This window comes from Salmo salar, chromosome ssa17, assembly GCF_905237065.1.
Source record: "Salmo salar chromosome ssa17, Ssal_v3.1, whole genome shotgun sequence".
Taxonomy (NCBI): Eukaryota; Metazoa; Chordata; class Actinopteri; order Salmoniformes; family Salmonidae; genus Salmo; species Salmo salar.
In genome coordinates, this window is record NC_059458.1 from 50,777,520 (window position 1) to 50,805,094 (window position 27,575).

At 42.5% G+C, this 27,575-nt stretch overlaps 1 protein-coding gene across 1 annotated transcript in view; it reads left to right on the plus strand.

The window, feature by feature from the left end:
* Positions 1-27,575, plus strand: part of LOC106576007 (mucin-2) — a 43,782-nt gene extending 16,207 nt beyond the window's left edge. The window contains exons 10-43 of the mRNA XM_045698637.1: positions 1,790-1,925; positions 2,039-2,116; positions 2,218-2,425; positions 2,621-2,770; positions 3,826-3,920; positions 4,043-4,175; positions 4,822-5,065; positions 13,757-13,797; positions 13,915-14,003; positions 14,140-14,294; positions 14,661-14,799; positions 14,973-15,077; positions 15,395-15,592; positions 15,834-16,076; positions 16,426-16,582; positions 17,755-17,865; positions 18,103-18,244; positions 18,366-18,394; positions 18,608-18,861; positions 20,746-21,640; positions 21,792-21,995; positions 22,215-22,456; positions 22,670-22,856; positions 22,978-23,185; positions 23,411-23,583; positions 23,765-23,834; positions 23,949-24,058; positions 25,436-25,467; positions 25,566-25,716; positions 25,827-25,864; positions 25,998-26,105; positions 26,227-26,266; positions 26,679-26,787; positions 26,919-27,575. Of these exons, the coding sequence (XP_045554593.1) occupies positions 1,790-1,925; positions 2,039-2,116; positions 2,218-2,425; positions 2,621-2,770; positions 3,826-3,920; positions 4,043-4,175; positions 4,822-5,065; positions 13,757-13,797; positions 13,915-14,003; positions 14,140-14,294; positions 14,661-14,799; positions 14,973-15,077; positions 15,395-15,592; positions 15,834-16,076; positions 16,426-16,582; positions 17,755-17,865; positions 18,103-18,244; positions 18,366-18,394; positions 18,608-18,861; positions 20,746-21,640; positions 21,792-21,995; positions 22,215-22,456; positions 22,670-22,856; positions 22,978-23,185; positions 23,411-23,583; positions 23,765-23,834; positions 23,949-24,058; positions 25,436-25,467; positions 25,566-25,716; positions 25,827-25,864; positions 25,998-26,105; positions 26,227-26,266; positions 26,679-26,787; positions 26,919-27,090 (5,446 nt within the window). The 3' untranslated portion in view covers positions 27,091-27,575. The remainder of the gene's footprint in view (positions 1-1,789; positions 1,926-2,038; positions 2,117-2,217; positions 2,426-2,620; positions 2,771-3,825; positions 3,921-4,042; positions 4,176-4,821; positions 5,066-13,756; positions 13,798-13,914; positions 14,004-14,139; positions 14,295-14,660; positions 14,800-14,972; positions 15,078-15,394; positions 15,593-15,833; positions 16,077-16,425; positions 16,583-17,754; positions 17,866-18,102; positions 18,245-18,365; positions 18,395-18,607; positions 18,862-20,745; positions 21,641-21,791; positions 21,996-22,214; positions 22,457-22,669; positions 22,857-22,977; positions 23,186-23,410; positions 23,584-23,764; positions 23,835-23,948; positions 24,059-25,435; positions 25,468-25,565; positions 25,717-25,826; positions 25,865-25,997; positions 26,106-26,226; positions 26,267-26,678; positions 26,788-26,918) is intronic.

The following is a 27,575-nucleotide window of genomic DNA, read 5'->3' on the forward strand; positions in this document are numbered from 1 at the left end:
ACACTCGCCCTGAGGTGCGTGTTACTAGTCTGGTGCCTCCTATGCCAGCTCCACGCATCAGGCCTCCAGTGCGCCTGCCCAGTCCGGGGTGTCCAACGACGCTCCTCAGCCCGGAGCCTCCGGCGGTGGTCTGCAACCCAGAGCCTTCTAGTGGTGGTCTGCAGCCCAGAGCCTCCAGCGGTGGTCTGCAGCCCAGAGCCTCCAGCGGAGGCCTGCAGCCCAGAGCCTCCACCGGAGGCCTGCAGCCCAGAGCCTCCAGCGGAGGTCTGCAGCCCAGAGCCTCCAGCGGCGGTCTGCAGCCCAGAGCCTCCAGCGGCGGTCTGCAGCCCAGAGCCTCCAGCGGCGGTCTGCAGCCCAGAGCCTCCAGCGGCGGTCTGCCGCCCAGAGCCTTCAGCGGCGGTCTGCAGCCCAAAGCCTTCAGTGGCGGCCTTTAGCCCAGAGCCTTCAGCGGCGGTTTGCGGTAGGAAGCCTCCGGCGATGATCCATGGTCTGGTTCCTCCGGACATACAGAAGCGGGGGGATCATTTGGCGGTGGGGGTACTACGCCCGGAACCAGAGCCGCCGTCATTGACATTAGTCACCCACCCTACCCTCCCTTTGTGTTTTGTTGTTGTTTTTTTGTCCTGACCATAGTAAGATGTAATTTTCTATAGTAGAGTAGGGCAGGGCGTGACAGGGGGTGTTTTGGGTTGTTCTATGTCACGCTGCATTTTGGTCCGCTCCTTCGAACAACCGTGACACTGACAGAGCTCAAGAGTTCCTCCATGGATATGGGAGAACCTTCCAGAAGGACAACCATCTCTGCAGCACTTCATCAATCAGGCCTTTATGGTAGTAGCCAGACGGAAGCCACTCCTCAGTAAAAGGCACATGACAGCCTGCATGGAGTTTGCTAAAAGGCACCTAAAGACTCTCAGACCATGAGAAACACGATTTTATGGCCTGATGAAACCAAGAATGCCAAATGTCACGTCTGGAAGAAACCTGGGACCATCCCTACGGTGAAGCATGGTGGTGGCAGAATCATGCTGTGGGTGTGTTTTTCAGCGGCAGAGACTGGGAGACTAGTCAGGATCGAGGGAAAGATGAACGGAGCAAAGTACAGAGAGATCCTTGATGAAAACCTGCTCCAGAGCACTCAAGACCTCAGACTGGTGCAAAGGTTCACCTTCCAACAGGACAACAATCCTAAGCACACAGCCAAGATAATGCAGGAGTGGCTTCAGGGCAAGTCTCTGAATGTCCTTGAGAGACCTGCCAGAGCCCGGACTTGAACCTGTTCAAACATCACTGGAGAGACTTGAAAATAGCTGTGCAGTGACTCTGCCCATCCAACCTGACAGAGATTGAGAGGATCTGCAGAGAAGAATGGGAGAAACTCTCCAAATACAGGTGTGTCAAGCTTGTAACGTCATACCCTAGATGACTCGAGGATGTAATTGCTGCGAAAGGTGCTTCAACAAAGTACTGAGTAAAGGGTCTGGATAATTATGTAAATGTGATATTTTTTTTATATATAAATTACCAAACATTTCTAAACTGTTTTTGCTTTTATGGGGTATTGTGTGTAGATAGATAAAGGGAAAAAAACTAATTAATACGTTTTAGAGTAAGTCTGTAACCTAAGAAAATGTGCAAAAAGTCAAGGGGTCTGAATACTTTCCGAAGGCACTGTGTGTTAAAAGGATGTAATTTGGGAACTAGTCAGACTTCTCATTGAATTTGTCCACTTATTGATTTTGTCCCGATCAGATATACCGTAACATGATATTCATTTATTTCTCTACAGTGTGTGCAACAATGGCAAGTGGATATGCTCTCAGAACAGCTGCCCTAGTAGGTGTGTGATTGAAGGGCAGTTTGTGACCACGTTCGATGGGAAACAGTATGCCCTTCCCGGTAAATGCACATACATGGCCTCTAAGGTAAATCAATAGATTATCATCTCACAGCACTATGGTCATTTTGAGTTGTACTCATACAGTACTTTCACCTAAAGTACTAACTTCCCTTATTCTTTATGAATGAAATAAAACAGGGTTTTAATTGGACGATATCCATACATTTTTCTGAGACTACGTCCTCCATCCAAAACGTGTTTCTTCAGATTTACCAGGTACTGTTTGTCTGCTTGTAACTTTTGCTTCCCCTTTACATTCAAAGTCTGTTTATGATAATCAACAAATTCTAAAACACGTTTTTGTTTGTCAATTACAGAATACCTACAGATTCTCTCACAACAGTGTACAGTTTGAGAAAGAGGAAATTCGAGAGCTACATCAGTCAGACAATGCCATGGTGTTCTGGCAGTCATCCATGTATGTTCAGGTATTGACATCCTCTGGCATGAAGATCCAAGTACAGATGTCTCCAGACCTCCAGCTCTATATCACACTACCACAGAGTGAAGTAGGGATGCCAGAAGGTACTTTGCTTTCATCATCATAATGGTTTTGCATCATATATTATCACTATATATGATCATTGTAATTATATATTATCATTGTCATATCAGTATTTAAGTCACCTTGACTGAATCCTGTGAACAAATAAACAAATGATGTCATGTATCTGGTCATTTCTGTACTGTAAAATAAAGTGGTAACTTTCCTTTTACTAGGACTTTGTGGAAACTACAATACCGATACCACTGATGATTTCACCACAAGCAGTGGTATTGTAGAAAATGCAGCGGAACCGTTTGCGCTGTCCTGGAGTGTAGGGGACTGTCCTGTTAACATACCTAAAGTCTGCATCAACACCGACTACGGTAAAGTCCCTCTGAAGGCTTCATGACTTAAAAAATAGGTTCTCACATGCGTTCAGTAGGTTGTTCTATGAAGGAAATGTATCAGTTTGTTTTAATAACTTCATGAAAATAATGCATGTCGTGACATTGTGTTATTTTTATATAGTATAGTAAAGCTATTTTTTGTTGGGTACATTACATACCGTAAATTCCAGACTATAAGCCGCAACTTTTTTCCCAGGCTTTGAACCTCGCAGCTTAAACAATGACGCATCTAATATATGGATTTTTCCCGCTTTCAAATTTTTTTTCTAAAAAAAAAACACATTCTGTGACGTGCTCAGTTTTTTGGCGGCATGAAGCTTTCATTAGACCAATGAAATTGCCGAACGGGTTAAGGTCAAACAACGTTTTTGTTTACTGTTTAGATTAAATCGAGCGCTCTCAAACTTCCCATCATTCTGATTACGGTAGTCATTTTGTCACCCTCATCATGGCAAAGACACGGAGAAATGCATATGATGCAGCTTTCAAGTTGAAGGCAATTGATCTGGCTGTTGGAAAAGGAAATAGAGCTGCTACACGGGAGCTTGGTCTTAATGAGTCGATGATAAGACGTTGGAAACAGCAGCGTGAGGAATTGACTCAGTGCAAAAAGACAACTAAAGCTTACTGCAATTTTTTTACTGCAATTTTTTTTGTTGTTACAAGCCGTGTTTCGTTAAAGCCTATTTATTTTTGTTACAAGCCGTGTTTCGTTAAAGCCTATTTATTTTTGTTACAAGCCGTGTTTCCTTAAAGCCTGTGTAAAGTTCATTTGTTTCAATGTACCGGTAGGCACCTGCGATTTATAGACGTGCGGCTTATTTATGTTCAAAATAATATATTTTTTTTAATTCAGTGGGTGCGGCTTATATTCAGGTGCGCTTAATAGTCCGGAAATTACGGTAGTCTACATGACTTCAAGAACGAGAGGAATGTGAATGCGTCTTACAATACGACATAGTGTAGAAATGGAAAAATCCTAATTCTGTTTTTGTGCTTTTTAATCTAACATGTGGACGATTACCTCTCAGAAATATTTGCAGATGAGAAGTGTCACCCCTTGAGAGACCCCAGTGGGATTTTCGCCAAGTGCTACGATCACGTGCCTACTGACAATTACCACAAGGCAAGGATTAACTAATACCAACAAATCTTGAGAACTTTTTTGAATTGGTATTTACCTTGTATTTAACTAGGAAATGATGATGTAACAATGTTTTGTAATCATTTGTGACTTCATGTTTGCAGGCTTGTATCCAGAGAACGTGTACCTGTGGAACTGGGTTGCAGCAGTGTTTGTGTGTGGCCCTGGCAAATTATGCCAAAGCCTGTGCCAACCAGGGCATCACAGTGGGTGACTGGAGAAGGGGCACCAACTGCAGTGAGTAACACCCATAGAATACTACACTGGACATTAACCTTCTTATGACGGTATATAAGGTCAGACATTTTGGTAAGGGATTTGGTAAGCCAGTGGCCAGCCAGCACTGTGATACGATATTGTGTAAAACAATATATTTTAATATTATTTTTACAGTATGTTTGTTAGGTGGAATGATTCCAATAATGTTTCTAATTTACATTCCATACAAACAATGCAGTCAATCCACAGCCATACACTGGCTGAAATTAGTTTGTGATAGGATTTAGACAAGTTGGAAATGCAAACAAGTACTCATATTGTATCATATAATAACACTCACAGCTTTCCAAGAAAACAAACATTGAGAAATGTATTGTCTGTCAACATATATTTTATAGGCTATTTATACAGAAAATTGGTATAAAACCGGTGTAAACTGTATTTACATGACAATATTTTAGATTGACAATAATTCTATTACACAATTTCTGATATACTGTATCACATTACTTTTATTTTGCTGCAAAAGTAAAAGCAAGAAATGCATTAACTTCTTCTCTACTGCCATTCATTCCAATTAAACTGGTTTGGATTTCTCACTGACCAATATTTCTGCCATTTTCTGTAAATGTTTATTAACATGAATGTCATTTTGGATTTCCAGCGGTATCGTGTGAGAACAATCAGAGGTTTGACTACGAAATGCAGGTGTGCAACAGCACCTGTCTCTCCCTATCCCGGCCAGACCCCAGGTGTGGGGTGGAGGATGCACCTGTGGAGGGCTGTGGCTGCCTGGAGGGCACTCATCTGACCGGGGGGCTCACCTGTACCCCGAAGGCCCAGTGTCCATGTCACCATCAGGGAGGAGTCACACCACCAGGACCTGTTATCATTGATGGACGACAGTGGTGAGTTCCTCTTACATACTGCTATGGAGGTGTCATTACAGATGACAGTGTCAGCATAAATAATTTGACTCTTGCACAAAAAAACAGGAGATCCTATTACAGAACATGCTACAGTTTGTTGGTATTATTGTTATTACGTTTATTTGAACAGGGACAATGTACAACAAAACATAAGTCTCAGTACAGTTGAGAAAAGATGTGTTGGACCAGATGTATTCAACTGCTAATTTCCATCTGCAGTCCCTGGGCATGGTCACAAGAAAATACATTATGTACGAACAGACAACATACAAACATCAGACAATTTTTTTTGTGTTAGGAATAATAACAAAAACAGAGGTCAGGATATACAGATACGTTTACAGACAAATGTCAAGTTTTGAACATAATAATCATTGGATGCATTGCTATTGGAACCATGAGTTGTAAAAAACCAGCAACAAAAACAAACAGCAAAGAAAAAGGTTTGTAAGTGGGTACAAACCTGCTGTTCTTTATACTGCTTTTTGTGTAAAAGCACGGACACTAGTCACCATTTTTGGTTTTCTGGTAGCTGGTTCCAGTGTTGAACCGCTTTTAAAGAATGCAGATTGGGCAAAAACTGTTCTACACACTGCAACTCAACAGTTTCCATTCACTTCTCCCCTAGTATGTGAACGTATACATACAGTGCCTTGCAAAAGTATTCATCCCCCTTGGCGTTTTTCCTGTTTTGTTGCATTACAACCTGTAATTTAAATTGATTTTTATTTGGAGTTCATATAATGGACATACACAAAATAGTCCAAATTGGTGAAGTGAAATGAAAAAAATGACTTGTTTAACCTGTTATGGATAGGGGGCAGTATTTTCACGTCCGGATAAAAAAACGTACCCGATTTAATCTGTTTATTAATCCTGCCCAGAAACTAGAATATGCATATAATTGTTTGATTTGCATAGAAAACACCCTAAAGTTTCTAAAACTGTTTGAATGGTGTCTGTGAGTATAACAGAACTCATATGGCAGGCCAAAACCTGAGAAGATTCCAAACAGGAAGTGCCCTCTCTGACCATTTCTTGGCCTTCTTTAGCCTCTTTATTGAAAGCAGAGGATCTCTGCTGTAACGTGACACTTTCTAAGGCTCCCATAGGCTCTCAGAAGGCGCCAGAACGTTGAATGATGACTTTGCAGTCCATGGCTGAAAAACAGTAGCGCATTTGGATAGTGGTCGATCTGAGAACAATGAGACGGGTGCGCGCGTGCACGTGAAGAGTCCATTTTACATTTTCAGTCTTTGAACGAAAACAACGACTCCCGGTCGGAATATTATCGCTATTTTACAAGAAAAATCGCATAAAAATGGATTTTAAACAGCGTTTGACATGCTTCGAAGTACGGTAATGGAATATTTTGACATTTTTTGTCACAATACGCGCGGGCACGTCTCCCTTCGTTACCCTTCGGATAGTATCTTGAACGCACGAACAAAACGCCGCTATTTGGATATAACTATGGATTATTTGGAACCAAACCAACATTTGTTGTTGAAGTAGAAGTCCTGGGAGTGCATTCTGACGAAGAACAGCAAAGGTAATCCAATTTTTCTTATAGTAAATCTGAGTTTGGTGAGTACCAAACTTGGTGGGTGTCAAAATAGCTAGCCTGTGATGGCCGGGCTATCTACTCAGAATATTGCAAAATGTGCTTTCACCGAAAAGCTATTTTAAAATCGGACACCGCGATTGCATAAAGGAGTTCTGTATCTATAATTCTTAAAATAATTGTTATGTTTTTTGTGAACGTTTATCGTGAGTAATTTAGTAAATTCACCGGAAGTGTTCGGTGGGAATGCTAGTTCTGAACGTCACATGCTAATGTAAAAAGCTGTTTTTTGATATAAATATGAACTTGATTGAACAAAACATGCATGTATTGTATAACATAATGTCCTAGGAGTGTCATCTGATGAAGATCATCAAAGGTTAGTGCTGCATTTAGCTGTGGTTTTGGTTTTTGTTACATTATATGCTAGCTTGAAAAATGTGTGTCTGATTATTTCTGGCTGGGTACTCTCCTGACATAATCTAATGTTTTGCTTTCGTTGTAAAGCCTTTTTGAAATCGGACAGTGTGGTTAGATAAAGGAGAGTCTTGTCTTTAAAATGGTGTAAAATAGTCATATGTTTGAAAAATGGAAGTTTTCGGATTTTCGAGGAGTTTTTATTTCGCGCCACGCCCTATCATTGGATATTGGAGCGGTGTTCTGCTAGTGGATCGTCTAGATGTAAGAATTAAAAAACCTGTTGGGGACCCCTTCCCGCTCTGATCCCAGTAACGGGATTGCTTGACAAGATACCATGGCGGGAAATTCAAAACTGCAAGAATCTAATAATTTCAATTTCTCAAACAATCAACTATTTTTCACCATTTGAAAGATAAACATCTCCTAAATCCAACCACATTGTCCGATTTCAAAGAGGCTTTACGGCGAAAGCATAAACTTAGGTTATGTTAGGAGAGTACATTGAAAATAGCTGTGTGTAATGTTTTGTCAATTCAAAGACGGGCGTCACCAAAAGCAGAAAACCAGCTAAAATGATGCACTAACCTTTGACAATCTTCATCAGATGACACTCCTAGGACATTATGTTAGACAATACATGCATTTTTTGTTCCATCAAGTTCATATTTATATCCAAAAACAGCATTTTACAGTGGCGATGAAATTCAGAATCTTTTTCTCCCTCAAATGCTTCCGGTGGATCAGGGCTACAATTTACAAAATTACTATTCGAAAACATTGGTAAATTATAATATTGTCATTCAAAGAATTATAGATTAACATCTCGTGAATGCTACCGCATTGCCAGATTTCAAAATAACTTTACTGGGAAATCACACTTTGCAATAAACGGGGTGCTATGCTAAGAACAATAGGCTAGGCTATACAGGTTAGCACCATCTTGGAACCATCTAATATCAAAAATACTATTGTAAATATTCCCTTACCTTTGATTATCTTCATCAGAAGTCACTTCCAGGAATCCCAGGTCCACAACAAATGTTGTTTCTTTCGACAAAGTTAATAATTTATGTCCAAATAACTCCAAGTTGTTCCATGTTGTTAGCGCGTTCAGTAGGCTCCTCAAAGTGTAGGGCGGGGGAGGGAAAAATCACGACGAAAAGTTAAAAAAAAATCTATTTACGTTCGTTCAAACATGTCAAACGTTGTTTAGCATCAATCTTTAGGTCCTTGAGAACGTGAAATGGATACATATTTCAACAGGACCTCTCCTGTTTCTTGATAAACGTTTGAAATACAAAGTCTCATCTCACATGAACGCGCATGTGCGCGCAATAATGAAGTGACGACATCCCAGGGACGTCAACTTCCCTTCCTTCTCATCCGCTCTCTGTTCATCATAGACGCTTCAAACAACTTTATAAAGATTGTTGACATCTAGTGGAAGCCGTAGGAAGTGCAAAATGAATCCTTTGTCACTGTGTGTTCTATTAGCAATGACTCGAAATAGTACAGCCACAAAATTCTAATTTCCTGCTTGTATTTTTCTCAGGTTTTTGCCTGCCATATGAGTTTTGTTATACTTACAGACACCATTCAAACAGTTTTAGAAAATTCAGTGTTTTCTATCCAAATCTGTTAATAATATGCATATCCTAGCTTCTGAGTTGGTGTAGGAGGCAGTTAAAAATGGGCACATATTTTTTTCAAAATTCTCAATACTGCCCCCAAGCCCCAAAATAAAATACGAAAAAGTGGTTCATGCTTATGTATTCACCCCCTTTGCTATGAAGCCGCTAAATAAGATCTGGTGCAACCAATTACCTTCAGAAGTCACAATATTAGTTAAATAAAGTCCACCTGTGTGCAATCTAAGTGTCACATGATCTGTCATATGATCTCAGTGTATTGTGGCAGACCAGGGGGTTTGGTCAAGACGTTTACACAGATCAGACACGGACAGAGAATGATTAGCTCGGTTACAAGGGTGTTTAATTAAATAAAAATCAAAAGAAAAGGATAGGTCTCCCCCATGAGACCCTCTCCGGGATACCGTCTTCTGGGCTCCGGGTCTTGCTGTATCCTGTTTGGCACACAAACTCAAACTCCCTTGTCTTCGCTCGGGCACCGTCTCCAACTACACGGAAGTCACCTTACTTCCCCCAGTCCTCTCCTGTGTGTGTCACGTCCTGACCAGTAAAAGGGGTTATTTGTTATTGTAGTTTGGTCAGGGTGTGGCAGGGGGTGTTTGTTTTGTGTGTTTCGGGGTTTTCGGTTGTGTTCTAGGTTATCTATTTCTATGTGTTTATCTAGCTTTCTATTTCTATGTTAGTTTTGTCAATGACCTCCAATTAGAGGCAGCTGGTTGTTGTTGTCTCTAATTGGAGGCCATATTTAGTTGTCTTTGTTTTCACTTGTGTTTGTGGGTGGTTGTTTCCAGTATAGTCTGTGCACCTTATTGGACTGTTTTCGTCGTTTGTTTTGTTTAAGTTTTTTTCTTTTTCTAATAAATAAGAAGATGAGCACTTTACCCGCTGTATTTTAGTCCACTCCTTACGACGCCCGTGACAGAACCACCCACCAAAGATGGACCAAGCAGCGGAGGAAGGAGCAGTAGGAGAGCTACTTGGAGTCATGGACATGGGAGGAGATCCTAGATGGAAAGGGACCCTGGAGGCAGGCTGGGGAGTACCGGCGACCGAAGGAGGAACTGGAGGCAGCAAAGGCAGAACGACGGAGGTATGAGGCATTATATCCTCCATTTCAGGAGGTGAGGAGGCAGCCCCAAAACATTTTTTTGGGGGGGGCACACGGGGAGTTGGGGTAAGTCAGGCAATAGACCTGAGCCTACTCCTCGTGCTTATTATGGGGAGCGTTTGGCGCGGAGAGCACCGTGGTATGCGGAAGTGCGCAAGGTCTCACCCATCCGCACGCACAGTCCGGTGCAGTCGATACCAGCCCCCAGCAAGTGCCGTGCTAGAGTGGTCATCCAGCCAGGAAGGAGTATGCCTGCTCAGCATATCTGGCCACCAGTGCGTCTCCTAGGCCGAGGCTACCCTGCGCCTGCTCTACGCACGGCAGCCATCATTCCTCAGCACAGCCCAGTTCTCCCTGTGCCAGTACTCCGCCCGTGCAGGGCTACAGTGACAACTCAGCCAGGACGGGTTGTGCAGGCTGTGCGCTCCAGACCTCCAGTGCGTCTTCAAGACCCAGTGTATCCTGTTCCTGCTCCTCGCACTAGCCCTGTGCTGCGTGTTACTGTTCTGGCGCCTCCAAAGCCAGCCCCACGCATCAGGCCTCTAGTGCGCCTGCCCAGTCCAGTACGTCCCGTTCCTGCTCCTCGCACTAGCCCTGTGGTGCGGGTTACTAGTCTGGCGCCTCCTAAGCCAGCCCCACGCATCAGGCCTTCAGTGCGCAGTCCCAGAACAGAGCTTCCGGTGACAGTTCCCCGTCCAGAGCTTCCAGCAACAGTGCCCCGTCCAGAGCTTCCGGCGACAGTTCCCCGTCCAGAGCTTCCGGCGACAGTTCCCCATCCAGAGCTTCCGGCGACAGTTCCCCATCCAGTGCTTCCGGTGATGTCCTACAGTCCGGAACCGACAAAGACGGCCTACAGTCCATAACCGACAGAGACGGCCTACAGTCCGGAACCGTCAGAGACGGCCTACAGTCCGGAGCCCGCAGAGACGGCTTACAGTCCGGAGCCTGCAGAGACGGCCCACAGTCCGGAGCCTGCAGAGACGGCCCACAGTCCGGAGCCTGCAGAGACGGCCCACAGTCCGGAGCCTGCAGAGACGGCCCACAGTCCGGAGCCTGCAGAGACGGCCCACAGTCCGGAGCCTCCAGAGACGCTCCTCAGTCCGGAGCCTCCAGAGACGCTCCTCAGTCCGAGGTCCCCAGCGACGCACCTCAGCACGAGGTCTTCAGCAACGCACCTCAGCCCGAGGTCTCCAGCGACGCACCTCAGCCCAGAGCCTTCAGCAGTGGTCTACAGCCCTGAGCCTTCAGCGGGGGTGGGCAGGTTAGAATGGGGACTAAGGCCAGAGCCAGAGCCACCTCCGTAGTTGGAGAATTGGGGGGGGGGTGTAGCACGGGAGCCGTCGTTGACGGTGGCCACCCTCCCTTCCCTCCCTTTAAGTTTGGAGTTATTTTTTGTGGGTTTTTTGTTTTGAGGTGCATTCTGGGTCTGCACCTTTGGGGGGGGTACTGTCACGTCTTGACCAGTAAAAGGGGTTATTTGTTATTGTAGTTTGGTCAGCGCATGACAGGGGGTGTTTGTTTTGTGTGTTTCGGGGTTTTTGGTTTATGTTCTAGGTTATCTATTTCTTTGTGTTTATCTAGCTTTCTATTTCTATGTTAGTTTTGTCAATGACCTCCAATTAGAGGCAGCTGATTGTTGTTGTCTCTAATTGGAGGCCATATTTAGTTGTGTTTGTTTTCACTTTTGTTTGTGGGTGGTTGTTTCCAGTATAGTCTGTGCACCTTATTGGACTGTTTTCGTCGTTTGTTTTGTTTATATGTTTTTTCGATAATAAATAAGAAGATTAGCACTTTACCCACTGCATTTTCGTCCACTCCTAACGACGCCCGTGACAGTGTGCTGCCCTTCTGGCAGGTTTATGGGGTTTGGAAAGCTGGTGAGCAATCATCCCTTGATTACTCACCAACTCCCCAATCAGCCCCAATTAGTCCTGGGCGGAGAACCCGTCGAGACCTGGCACGTCCAGCAGATGGAGCCATGGTGAATAGTTATGCATAATTTATGCTCAAGTTTTCTTTTTTTTTGTCTTATTTTTTGTTTGTTTCACAAAAAATATTTTGCATCTTCAAAGTGGTAGGCATGTTGTGTAAATGAAATGATACAAACCCCCCAAAAATCAATTTCAATTCCAGGTTGTAAGGCAACAAAATAGGAAAAATGCCAAGGGGGTGAATACTTTTGCGAGTCATTGTACGTCTAACCGTACGTACATTTCCCAACCAGAAGCCATGGATTACAGGCAACATCCGCACTGAGCTAAAGGCTAGAGCTGCCACTTTCCAGGAGCGTGACACTAATCTGGATGCTTAGAAGAAATCCCGCTACGACCTCCAACGAGCCATCAAACAGTCAACACATCAATACAGGACTATGATTGAATTCTACTATGCTGGATCTGACACTCATCAGATGTGGCAGGGCTTGTAAACGCTCATCGGATGTGTATGGGCTTCCAAACTACTTTCTACTAAGCTATATGGAATTTTTAAGGTCATACCAAGGATCATTTAGCTATTTGATTTTACATTTTAAGACCCCTTCAAGTATACATTTTCTTTTTTTGGTCCTTACTGCTATTAGCCCATACAAACACATTGAATAACAGATTCAATAAAAGGAACAGATAGTCCCAGCAAAAATATCAAAAGGAAGTTTGTTCTGAAGTGTCTCTCCTATATAGAGATATAAGAAAGATCAGGAAACATTATTTCTTTAGTTTTTTTATATATATATATATATTTAACCCCATATTTTTGGCATTAAACAGTCTCTATATACTGTATACTTCCATTCAGTTTTTCAACTGGTACCTTTAGACAAGTGTTGAGGCCTGTGTGCGTCTTAGAGCAACACAACTGTAGATGTTCGTGAGTCACACCTTTGCACAGAGGGTTGTGTAGCTCAAACGGTTCAGACGCTACAGACAGAAGTTGGCAGATCAGCCGTATCAACTATAGACAAGTCTTTTGACGCAAAATGGAGAAGACCAATTTTCAGGATGTCTCGTGGTCTGATAAACACAGGTCGAGCGTTGTAACCTCTCCCTGCAAATGCGGAAGTACGGTGGATTGAGACGCTTCCAGATCTCTAGCTTAAACTGACAGATTTTTAGAGGGATTGTTGTATTATGCTAATTGGATTTACGCGGGGCGCAGGATTTGAAAACTTTTTTTTTTAAGCAGGTTAAGGGTCAAGGCCATGGGGCCAGACAGATTACCAGGATGTGTACTCAGAGCATGTGCTGACCAGCTGGCAAATGTCTTCACTGACATGTTCTACCTTTCCCTGACAGTCTGTAATATCTACATGTTTCAAGCAGACCACCATAGTCCCTGTGCCCAAGAACGCCAAGGTAATCTGTCTAAATGACTATCACCCCGTAGCACTCACATCTGTAGACATGAAATGCTTTGAAAGACTGGTCATGGCTCACATCAACACCATCATCCCAGACACCCTGGACCCAGTCCAATTCGCATAACGACCCAACAGATCCACAGATGACAAACTCTCTCTTGCACTCCACACTGCCCTCTCCCACCTGGAAAAGAGGAACATCTATGTAAGAATGATGTTCATTGACTACACCATAGTGTCTTCCAAGCTCATCACTAAGCTCAGGACCCTGGGACTGAACACCTCCCTCTGCAACTGACTGGATCCTGGACTTCCTGATGGGCCACCCCCAGGTGTTGAGGGTAGGCAGCAACACATCCATCACTCTGACCCTCGACATGGGCGCCCCTCAGGGGTACGTGCTTAGTCCCCTCCTGTACTCCCTGTTCACCGACAACTGCGTGGCTGTGCAGGATTCCAACACCATCATTACGTTTGCTGACGACACAGCGGTGGTTGGCCTGATCACTGATGACGATCAGACAGCCTATACACCAACATCTTACATCCACCTTTTTATACTCTTTTGCAGCAAATGTGAGGATGGACAATTGCTGTGCTCTGAAGATTGTGGTAAATATATTTTTATTTAATAGCCTCTTGATGGTCTAATTCTTACATGATATTACAGTATTTTTGTGTGTTTGATATACCTTCAAATATGCTACTGTATGCTACTGTCTGTTTCAGGTTGCACCCAGGGGAAGGTTTGTGTGCATTGCTCACAATTTTCAATAGACACAGCTCAAAAAACATGTGCCAGTCTGAGCAAACCAACAGTAAGTTCACAGAATTAGAGTTAATATAAAAATGTAATAAAAATATTTCATGCTAGCCCAAAAGTAGAACTGAAAACTGTTAATTGATTCAATTAGCATTGAATTGTAATGAGACACTCATCTTCTTTGTTCCCAGAGTGCTGTTCAGAGTTGTACAAGTGGCTGTTACTGTCCAGGGGGCCAGTTGGAAGACCATAGGGGTGTGTGTGTCACTGTGGACAACTGCACCTGTCAGTACAGCGGCAGAGTGTTCAAAGCGGGACAGAGTGTCAAGACCAACTGTAGAACATGGTGAGTGAGCCAAAACTGTTGCCTTGCTACTTCTTTAGTGTGTATCAATTACAGATACATGCATAAGTGAATGTATCACAGTACGACTTGGGGATTTGTCTATTTTTAAAAACAAACAATCAAACCAACAAACACACCACGTAGTGTATTATATCTAACGAACATCAGGAAGAGTCTGAGCTGAAGCAAAGATAGTGTTTTATACTTACTGTTTGAAATGTAATCCATAATTTGAATCCTAACCTCTACTTAAGTTGATTTTTTACGTAGTTTCCTATTGACATCAATACATGACTAAGCAAAAAATTATACTGAAGTGGAAGTTCGGAATCGCCCCCTAAAAGTTTGTCTCCATCTACTTCCCAGCACCTGCCACCATGCCCAGTGGAGCTGTGTAGATGAACCATGCCCTGGTACATGCCTGGTGTATGGAAACGGACACTATCAAACCTTCGACTCTAAATGGTACCGCTACGATGGGAATTGTCAGTACACATTAGTGGAGGTGAGTCAGAGAAGGCAATCTGATATCACCTTTTCATTGGGTTATCAAGCATTGTTCTTCATTTTGTTAGGGATGTTTGTTTTGTTTTCTATTCTATACTGCTGTGAAATTAATGGTACTGCTTCTTCAAAAAAAACATCTACAATTCTGCTGTTTTCTTCCTTCTCCCATAGGATGGCTGTGGTAGTGAAGCTGGGTCGTTTTCTGTCAAAGTGGAGAGTGTCCCGTGCTGTGACGAGGCTCTGACCTGTTCCCGGACCATCGTGTTAGACCTGCTGGTAATACACTTAGCTCACTTCTCTCCTCTGTCACACCATGCTTTTGAAGTCCATTATTATTAAATAGAACTACCCCTCAGTTTGTTTGGAATGTGTTTTGTTAAGTAGGACTAAGCACCACTTGGGATCACCAGGTAGATACTAATTGTATTGAATAATGTAAATACGTATCAGACATTTTCTACTGAATACCTGTGGTAATAGGAATGTAATATGGAGAGTTATTAACTTCATTAATGAGGTGTTTGTCAATTTGTAAGCCGCTCTGGATAAGAGCGTCTGCTAAATGACGTAAATGTAAATGTCTTTTCTCTCAGGGTAATGTCACTCTGACTCTGAATGAAATGAAGGTGATGAGACGGCTCCAAGGGGGATGGGCTTCTCTGGAGGCGGAGCCTCTGTACTCCACCCACACTGTGGGCCTCTACATCATGATCTCAGTGCCTTCTAGAGGACTAACCCTCATCTGGGACAAACACACCAGACTTACCGTCATACTGGACGACCGTTGGAGGGTGAGTCGTCTCTATCTAGACGTTAAAGATGTAACCTGTAAGATTTCCCTATTGCTCGTTGATCATTGCAACTACTGAAATATCATTTCAACTGCTGAAATATCATTTCATAGCTACTAAGTACTGTTTAGTATTAAGCTATGGTTAAGTTAGCACAAATGTCTTGCCTAAGTTAGTAACCCATCAATTAATTTGATGGTTATTAAGTTAATTACCTAATTAATCAGCTGTAATTTCACAGAACCGAGTGTGTGGACTTTGCGGGAACTTCGATTCCAACGAGATGAACGACCTGCAGATAAGCGGGTCATCGGTGGTGTCCAGCCCCCTCGCCTTTGGCAACAGCTGGAAGACGGCCACACCCCCCTGCTCTGACGTGACCAATGAGGTGTTTCCGTGCCAGCGCCACTCCTACTGCTCCGCCTGGGCCGAGAGACGCTGTATGATCCTCAGGGGAGACACCTTTAAGGACTGCCACTTGAAGGTACAGTTCACTTAAAAGGACAGTTCACCCCAAACGTTAAACACCTTTAATTAAGGACTACCAAAGAGGTACGCTTAAAAGGTTCGTTTATCCCGAACATCACACACCTCCACTTAAAGGTAGGCTTAAAGGGATAGTTCACCCCAAACATGTGGGTCGTTTGTAGCTCAGTTGGTAGATTATGGCGCTTTCAATGCCAGGATAGTGGGTTTGATTCCCACAAACACCCGTACAAGATATTTTAAATATTTATGTACCCCTAAAAGCATCTGCTAAATTGCATGTATTATATTATTTTGTAACACATTTAAGGAGACATTCAGTTAAGATGTTCTGCTTTGTTCTCAAGGTGGACCCTGAGCCCTACTACCAGGCCTGTGTGTTGGAGTCGTGCTCCTGTGAGTTTGAGGGGAAGTTCTTGGGTTTCTGTACGGCCGTGGCGGCCTACACTGAGGCCTGCAGTGACCAGGACGTGTGTGTCCGCTGGAGAACGCCAGACATGTGCCGTACGTAACACAACTGATGCAAATATTATCCTCAGTATTTCATTTAAAAGTAACGCTAACATTTATAGTTTAAAAAAAAATATGTATGAGCCTGCCCAGGATAGTCTTTCAATTAAATGCTACTTACAGTTGAAGTCAGAAGTTTACATACACGTAGGTTGGAGTCATTAAAACTCGTTTTTCAACCGACATAACCTGAAAGGCCGCACAGCAAGGAAGAAGCCACTTCTCCAAAACCGCCACAAAAAAGCCAGACGGGTTGCAACTGCACATGGGGGCAAAGATTGTAGTTTTTGTAGAAATGTCCTCTGGTCTAATGAAACAAAAATAGAACTGTTTGGCCATAATGACCATCGTTATGTTTGGAGGAAAGAGGAGGACGCTTGCAAGCTGAAGAACACCATCCCAACCGTGGAGTACGGGGGTGGCAGCATCATGTTGTGGGGGTGCTTTGCTGCAGGAGGGACTGGTGCACTTCACAAAATAGATGGAATCATGAGGAAAAAAAATTATGTAGATATATTGAAGGAACATCTCGAGACATCAGTCAGGAAGTTAAAGCTTGGTCGCAAATGGGTCTTTCAAATGGACAATGACCCCAAGCATACTTCCAAAGTTGTGGCAAAATGGCTTATGGACAACAAAGTCAAGGTATCGAAGTGGCCATCACAAAGCCCTGACCTCAAACCTATAGAAAATTTGTGGGCAGAACTGAAAAAGCATGTGCGGGCAAGGAGGCCTACGAACCTGACTCAGTTACACCAGCTCTGGCAGGAGGAATGGACCAAAATTCACCCAACTTAGTGTCGGAAGCTTGTGGAAGGCTACCCAAAACGTTTGACCCATATTAAACAATTTAAAGGCAATGCTACCAAATACTAACTGAGTGTATGTAAACTTCTGACCCACTGGGAATGTGATGAAAGAAATAAAAGCTGAAATCAATCCTTCTCTCTACTATTATTTTGACATTTCACATTCTTAAAATAAAGTGGTGATTCTAACTGACCTACGAAACAGGGAATATTTACGAGGATTAAATGTCAGGAATTGTGAAAAACTGAATTTAAATGTATTTGGCTAAGGTGTATGTAAACTTCCGACTTCAACTGTATATGTATGTGTTATTGAAACAGTGTTTAAGTGAACTATACCTCTACCTACTCATACAGCGGTATACTGCGACTACTACAATGAGCAGGGCCACAGTAGCTGGCACTACGATCCCTGTGGACAGATCAAGACCTGTGGCAAAAACAACCTCTTCACTGGCCAGCTGGAAGGTAACTGAACTGACTCAATTAATGGTAATGGAGGATCCATCTAACATGGTCCCAGATCTGTTTGTACTGCCAAACCGACCTGTCACCAGTCTATGATCCCAGAACCAAATCTTGTGTACACTAATAAATAATACTGTTTAAGTTCACGTGTATGTTTATATCTGTCATGAGAGATGAATCTACTCCTCACAGTGATGTTGACCTTAATGCTAACTTTGGCAGTGTCTCTGTGTGCAGGCTGCTACCCGAGATGCCCAGCAGAGGCTCCATACTATGATGAGAACACAGGGAGATGCTCCACTTTGGACAACTGCACCTGTTATTCCAACGAGACTATTGTTAAACCTGGTACAGTTATCAGGAAACCCACTGAGAAATGGTGAGTACCTATTTACACTATATCAGTGCATGTAGGCCTATGTGAGGAAATGACAAAGGGAAAATAAATTTAACATACAGGAGAATGGTAACTGATCTTTTACTGTGTTCTCTGTCTACAGCACTTGTGAACAGGGACGTATTAACTGTGGTAAGTGGATATAAGTTATGACGGCATTAACATATTTGTAAATCAGTTAAGACTTTGATCACAATTGTGACTGACTTATATTAAAGTATAATATTATCAGGAATGCAGGTTGCAGTTGTAAATGAGAACTTCTCAACTGGCCTACCTGGTTAAATAAAGGTGAAATACAAAATGTGGTATTAACACATCCATTTATGTGATTTGCCTCTTTAGGTCCTGATCAAACCACTACTACATCTGAACCTACAACCACAGCTACACAATCAGCTACAATGAGAACTACACCTGAACCTACAACTATACTGACTATGACACCTGAATATACAACCACACCTAAACAACCCACTACTACACCTGAATATACAACCACACCTAAACAACCCACTACTACACCTGAATATACAACCACACCTAAACAACCCACTACTACACCTGAATATACAACCACACCTAAACAACCCACTACTACACCTGAATATACAACCACACCTAAACAACCCACTACTACACCTGAATATACAACCACACCTAAACAACCCACTACTACACCTGAATATACAACCACACCTAAACAACCCACTACTACACCTGAATATACAACCACACCTAAACAACCCACTACTACACCTGAATATACAACCACACCTAAACAACCCACTACTACACCTGAATATACAACCACACCTAAACAACCCACTACTACACCTGAATATACAACCACACCTAAACAACCCACTACTACATCTGAACCTACAACCACACCTAAACAACCCACTACTACACATGCATATACAACCACACCTAAACAACCCACTACTACACGTGAATATACAACCACACCTAAACAACCCACTACTACACCTGAATATACAACCACACCTAAACAACCCACTACTACACCTGAATATACAACCACACCTAAACAACCCACTACTACACCTGAATATACAACCACACCTAAACAACCCACTACTACACCTGAATATACAACCACACCTAAACAACCCACTACTACACCTGAATATACAACCACACCTAAACAACCCACTACTACACCTGAATATACAACCACACCTAAACAACCCACTACTACACCTGAATCTACAACCACACCTAAACAACCCACTACTACATTTGAATATACAACCACACCTAAACAACCCACTACTACACCTGAATATACAACCACACCTAAACAACCCACTACTACACCTGAATATACAACCACACCTAAACAACCCACTACTACATCTGAACCTACAACCACACCTAAACAACCTACTACTACACCTGAATCTACAACTATACTGACTACTACATTTGAATATACAACCACACCTAAACAACCCACTACTACACCTGAACCTACAACCACAGCTAAACAACCTACTACTACACCTGAATCTACAATCACACCTAAACAACCTACTACTACACCTGAATCTACAACTATACTGACTACTACATTTGAATATACAACCACACCTAAACAACCTACTGCTACATCTGAACCTACAACCACACCTAAACAACCCACTACTACACCTGAATATACAACCACACCTAAACAACCCACTACTACACCTGAATATACAACCACACCTAAACAACCCAATACTACACCTGAATATACAACCACACCTAAACAACCCACTACTACACCTGAATATACAACCACACCTAAACAACCCACTACTACACCTGAATATACAACCACACCTAAACAACCCACTACTACACCTGCATATACAACCACACCTAAACAACCCACTACTACACCTGGACCTACAACCACACCTAAACAACCCACTACTACACCTGAATATACAACCACACCTAAACAACCCACTACTACACCTGAATCTACAACCACACCTAAACAACCCACTACTACACCTGAACATACAACCACACCTAAACAACCCACTACTACACCTGAATATACAACCTCACCTAAACAACCCACTACTACACCTGAATATACAACCACACCTAAACAACCCACTACTACACCTGAATATACAACCACACCTAAACAACCCACTACTACACCTGAATATACAACCACACCTAAACAACCCACTACTACACCTGAATATACAACCACACCTAAACAACCCACTACTACACCTGAATCTACAACCACACCTAAACAACCCACTACTACACCTGAACCAACAACCACACCTAAACAACCCACTACTACACCTGAATATACAACCACACCTAAACAACCCACTACTACACCTGAATATACAACCACACCTAAACAACCCACTACTACACCTGAATCTACCCTGAATATACAACCACACCTAAACAACCCACTACTACACCTGCATATACAACCACACCTAAACAACCCACTACTACACCTGAATATACAACCACACCTAAACAACCCACTACTACACCTGAATCTACAACCACACCTACACAAACCCACTACTACACCTGAATATACAACCACACCTAAACAACCCACTACTACACCTGAATCTACAACCACACCTAAACAACCCACTACTACATCTGAACCTACAACCACACCTAAACAACCCACTACTACACATGCATATACACTATTGATTACAACACCTCAATATACAACCACACCTCAGCAATCCACTACAACCCCTGAACCTACAACCACACCTAAACAACCAACAACAACAAGAACAACACCTGAATATACAACCACACCATTCCCACCGATAGTTACAGGACCTACAAATATTCAACCTAGTACAACTGGGTTAGTGTTGAGTACTACAGCCGGACAAACCACTACTGCAGAAGCAACTACAGCATACACTGAAACTACAACTAAATTAACATCTACACAACCCACAACTACATTCTCATATTCTACAAACAAATATGTTGAACCAACATCTACAACCAAACCAACTACTTCACATACTGAAATGACAACCGAACCAACTATTTTTACTGAAATGACAACCAAACCAACTATTTTTACTGAAATGACAACCAAACCAACTCCTTTTACTGAAATGACAACCAAACCAACTATTTTTACTGAAATGACAACCAAACCAACTCCTTTTACTGAAACGACAAGCAAACCAACATCTGAAGGACCATCAACTGAAGCTACAACCCTGTTCACAAGTCAACCAACAACCTTCTCTACACGTTCTCCCACTACCTCTGAATCGACAACATCTACGGGTCCAACAACCATGTCAACAACAATATCTACAGAGTCTACAACACGTACAAGTAGGCCAACATATTTAAATATATTTTTGGCAATTTGGATTGTTGATATTGGTTGATATCTCTAAAATCTATACTAATGCTGACCTTACAAATAAATTAGAAATAGTAATTGTTCCACCATGTTTAAGTCAAATCTTCACCTTGTTTCCAGTTTGTGAGTGTAGAGACCTGAAGAGGAACCAGATTTGGGCGTGTGGAGAGAAGTGGACAGAAGACTGCTTTAATAAGACTTGTAAGGGTGGGAAGATAGAGATGACTTCGGTCACCTGTCCAAATCCAGTTCGCCCCACCATGTGCCCCAGGGGACAGATGGTCAGAGTCTCAGACGGATGCTGTGACTACTGGAAGTGTGATTGTGAGTCTGGCTGCCTGTCTGTTCCTTTGTGTGAAGTGCTAGAGTTTGTCTATCCTTGTATCTTGTTTTTGAAGAGGGTTTTACTTCCTGCAAAGTCTGATGCTCTTTTTATGTAGTAGTTTTGTCTTCCTCATGGGAATGCACTTATTATAAGTCAATTCCTCTCTTATTCCCCCTCTACTCTTATGCCCCTCTACTCTTATTCCCCCTGTCCCCCAGGTCGTTGTGACCTCTATGGAGACCCTCACTACATCTCCTTCCAGGGTGTGACCTTTGACTTCCTGGATAATTGTACATACATCCTGGTCAAGGAGAAAACGCTGCGTCACCATCTGACTGTTGCCGTGGACAACTACTTCTGTATTCCCGAGTTGGATGGCTCCTGTGCCAAAGGCATCATCCTGCAGTACCAGAACAACACGGCCACTGTCAGCATCGTACCGGATGAGTACAGGGTGAAGGTACTGCCGGTCTTCAACTTGATTGATTGATTGATTGATTGATTGATTGATTGGTTTAAGGATTCATTCATCCGTCCATCCATTCATTAAATTATTTGTTAATTCATTCCAGTAGTCAGCGCATTTGATTGATTGACTCTTGAATATATAGCCATGATAGTGATCTTTCTGAGATCTCACTCACTCAAACCATTCTGCTCCTCTCTGTCCTAGTCGACTCTGAACCAGAAGAGCGTCGAGCCTCCCTATGAGGAGAATGGTATCAGGTTTGAGACGACCGGCTATATGGTATCTGTGTACATCCCTGAAATACGCTCATATATCTCTCTCACACCATCCAACACTGTGACTGTCACCTTGGCCATGGAGCATTTCCTGCATAACACCCAAGGACAATGCGGTTTGTATTAGACTAGGAAGTGTGTCTGTGTGTGCGTGCATGCCTGCCTGTGTGCATGCTTGCGAGCGTTTATGCATGTGTGCGTTTCCAAGCTTACATTTACATCTTTGGCCATTGGCAGGTGTGTGTGGTGGGAGCTCTTGTGTGCGTAGAAGTGGGGAGTCCGAAGCTGACAGCTGCTGTGATAAGACCGCCTATGACTGGATCTATGAGGACCCCCTGAAGCCTGAGTGTAGCGCTGCTCCCAGGGACGTCCCTTGCAATCATACAGGCCCTCCTCCAACCACCAACTGTCCTGGCAGCCCCCTCTGTGACCTTCTCCATCACCCGTAGGATGATTCAATTCAATTTGATTTATTTCACATGATGATCTCCCAAATGGTCAAAAATCTGGCGTTTCATTCAATGTTGCTGTGACAGCATTATACATTATACTGAGATAAAACCATGCAACATACAAACTGATTGTGTTGTGCCAAAAGCAGTGTGTTGTAAAACTATTGAAGGTTTATTTTCCTGTATGTTGATCAGTCTGTTGGTATGTGTCATTACAGAGTTTTTGCAGATTGCAGTAGGCGGTTGGATCTGAGCCAACTTGAGAGGAACTGTAGGTTTGATTCGTGTGGGAGGAACGACATGGCTTGTTCTCCTCTGGAGCAGGCTGTTGAGGAGTGTAAGAAAGCAGGCATCTGTGTGAACTGGAGAACACTCACCAATGGGACCTGTGGTAATTTAACTTTTTTTAAAGTTTCTAAAACTTCCTGAAATGTGTGTTGGTGCTTGGAAAATCAACTGTATATAAAAAAAATATTCATCCATCATGGTGTGCTGATGCTGGGGAAATTCATTAAGACACAAGGACAAGAAGAGCGAAAGAACATTTCACTAAATAACGTTCTTTTTTTCAGCTGTTGGGTGCCCAACAGGGATGGTGTACAGAGAGTGCCAAAGTCAATTGGATGACTACTGTCACGGAGGGTAAGTGAATCCATCTCCCTGTGCCCTAACATTATTTAACAGAGGACATTTTACGTGTCTAAATGTATAAAAAGTGTCTAAAAAGTTCAAGAGTCTTCTGTGTTCTTTCTGCAGAGTCCGTGTTCAAGGGAGAGTACTGGAGGAAGTTGAGGCTGGATGTTTCTGTCTCAGAGGGCAGTTCAGAGCTGAGGAGCACAAGAAGATCTGTGTGTCGGAGTGTCCCTGTGAGTGGAGTTTGGATTCTCTCTTGAGCCTAGGGCCAAATCCTAACTTGAGAAATCCACTTGTATAGGTTGAAGTTTAGCTTGTGAACATCTGAGTTATGCTAACACAGGGTTTCCCAAACTCGGTCCAAGGGGAGCTGGCACGGTAGTCGAAGGGATTAGACCAAGGCGCAGCGGGTTGTGTGTTCGTCATTATTTTTATTTATAAGTGAACACGAAAAAACAATAAACAAAGAACGACAGTAAGACAGTTTCGCAGGCTACACAAAAGCAATGCAAAAAACAACTACCCACAAAGGGACAGGTGGCAAAAACAAGCTCCGTAAGTATGACTCTCAATCAGAAACAACGATGTACAGCTGTTCCTGATTGAGAGCCACACCAGGCCAACGAAGAAATACACAACATAGAAACCCTAGAATACAAAAACAAGAACATAAACCAAAAACCCCGGAACACATAAATCCAACACCCCTCTACGTACACACACACCCCGAACCATATGAAACAAATACCCCCTGCCACGTCCTGACCAAACTACAATAACCATTAACCCCTTATACTGGTCAGGATGTAACAGGAGCAAGTTTTGGTTTTTGCCTTAGCACTACACAGTTGATTCAAATAATCAACTAATCATCAAGCTTTGATAGTGTTAGGGGTAAAAAAAAGTGCACCCCTTGAGGTCCTCTGGACCGAGTTTGGGAAATGCTGTGCTATGAGCATCCCAAATCAGGATTTGGCCTGAACACATTGACTGCAATGACCTCCAGGTTTGCAATTTATACATACTATCGGGGTTGGGGTTAATTCACCATTTCAATTCTAATTCAATTCCCTCTCCCTGTAAATTCCATTTAATTAAATTCTAATTCCAGGTCACTTTAAATTCAGAGATACTTTAATTCCTCTTAATTCCAATGTAAGTTAAAATACATGAATTCAATTCCCAATTCAGTATTATCCACAACAATTCCATTTTCGAATTCAATTCCTTCAGGCTTTCAGACTGATCATGTCACTGTTTAGACAGCCTAGCTATACTGGTAATATAGAAATACAAGCTGAAATGTATTTAAAATAAATACTGCAGTAATTTTGTCATACTTTGTGCATTAAATTCATTAACTGGGAAATATACAAATATTGTATTCCAATTCCAATTCACTTCCAAAAATGTTCAATTCCAATTCAAACAGTTTAATTCCAAATAAATTCAAATTCAAGAACTTGAAGATTGTTGACATTCGAATTGAATTCAACATAAATTCTCCACTTCATGAGTGAATTACAATTAGATTGGAATTGACCCCAACCATTCATACTATACTGATGTTTTATGTGTAATAAGTTAAACCTCTTCATCATATCTTTCAGACTGCAAGGGTCCACTGGGAGAACACAAGCAGGTGAGAAGACCATGTGCTTTCATGGCTCCATGATTACAGCTCTGTTACAGAGCTGATATACTGGTACTTTTTAGTATTAATGTTCTTATGTTTTACAGCTTGGGGAGACATGGCAATCCAACTGTCAGGTGTGTACGTGTAGCAACCAAACCAAGACAGAGGAGTGTCAACCTAAACCCCCCTCCCCCCCACCTCTCTGCAGTCAGAACTCAGTCCTGGTCACCGGCTGCTGTGGCAAACAGACCTGTGGTAAGATAATGGATCTGATACTGAATAATAATGATGCATGTCTTTTGTATAGGGTGTTTCTAAATACACTCACCTTCCTAGTGCTCACATTACCTCACTTTCCTTTGCAGTTGAGAAGACATGTAACTATGACGGAAGGACCTACAAAGTAAGCATCCAGATGTTTAGAAACACCAATTTTATATAGCTACTGTACCAGAAAAAATGTATATATACACACAAGACCTTTGTACACATTGGCAGCTCTTCATTGTCTGATGTCTATGTGCCTGTTTGGTTAGGTGGGAGACAGATGGACAGACCTTGCCCTGCCCTGTGAGTCCTATAGCTGTACCAGAGAAGGCACTCAGACAGTGAGAAGGGTGTGTCCCCATCAGAACTGCTCAGAGGTACCTGCTGCTCTTTCTCTGTATCAATCAAATGTATTTATGAAGACGTTTTTACGTCAACAGCTGTCACAACGTATGGAGCTATAGGACATTCTTTTCAATGTAACTTTTTTGTTTCTAGGAGGACAGAGTATGGGACGAACAACATTGCTGCTACACATGTAAGCTAACTCTTATCTCCAGTCTGTGTTGTAGGTAAATGTTCATATCTGGTCACACTGACCATGAAGAGATGGAGAGTCGGACATCTAGTGGTTGAACTGAGGTGGTTCACTTATTCACTGTGGATGTTTCCACTGCAAGGAGAGACTAGAAAATCAACAACAATAGAATGTTTCCTAGTCTGAATCTATTGCTTATAGCTCCAAGGGATGATTATTTACAATGTAACTCTGAACTGTATTAAAGGGTTAGTTCACAAAAAACTATTTTAGTATTTTGTTTGTCAATCCTCTGTTAAAACAATTGTTAAAGTTTTCAACATAGAAACCTTTAGTTCAGAGAAAAAACTGTGATGATGATGAGGTTGATGCATTTTTTTCCACTCACCCACTGCCGTTCTCTCTACCCCAGGTAACCAGTCCTGTGCTACCAGGGTTTCTAGTGTGAACATCACTGTAGACAACTGCACAGCAACACTACAGCTGCCCATGTGTCAAGGCCAGTGTGGGACAGAGACGAGGTAAGACTGGTCAGAGATTATTAATGCACTTATTGTATGTTTCTCTGGATAAGAGTGTGTGACATGACTACAATGTGAATATCTTGTCTGGTCCTCTTCTCCTTCCTCTCCTCCCTCTTTCTAAACCTCAGATGGGTTGTTGCTCGCAGTATTCTCCACCTGGAACAGAAGTGTGAGTGTTGCAGAGTGAGGAGTTATGAGAGGAAGTCAGTGAATCTGACCTGTACTGGAGGCTCCGTTATGCCACACCTGTATGCACATGTTACCAGCTGCGAGTGCCATAACTGCAGTATATTGCAGTAAACATTGCCTTGTGTTCTGAACGTATATGCACACAAACAAAAAAATCTATATTGAACTGTTATTAAGATGGTGAATATGTGCCAAATCAATGTTTTTTCTAGATTCTGATACCTTCTTATAATACTGTCTTGGTCGGTGTGTTGAGGGTATACTGTACGGTACGTGCAGAACAATGGTTTCCTTAGTGTAATAGGTTTTTCAGCTAGTGCACATCGGCCGAAGGCCTTTTTCTATATTGCATGTACTCATTTCCAGTGCAGGAAGTGGACCATTGTATGTAGCATATTGTTGATTGTGAATGTGTTCCATAGATTTTACATAGGAAATCTTTTAATGATCAACCCAGGAATTTTAGCACTTTTTAATATAAATGACTGCAGCTCCAATTTGAAAATGATTTTCTTATTTTATTGAAATGTTCATTTCAAGAACTGTAACCATTTGAATTTGTCTGATTTATTTTAAATAAAGTACTGAAGCTTCTA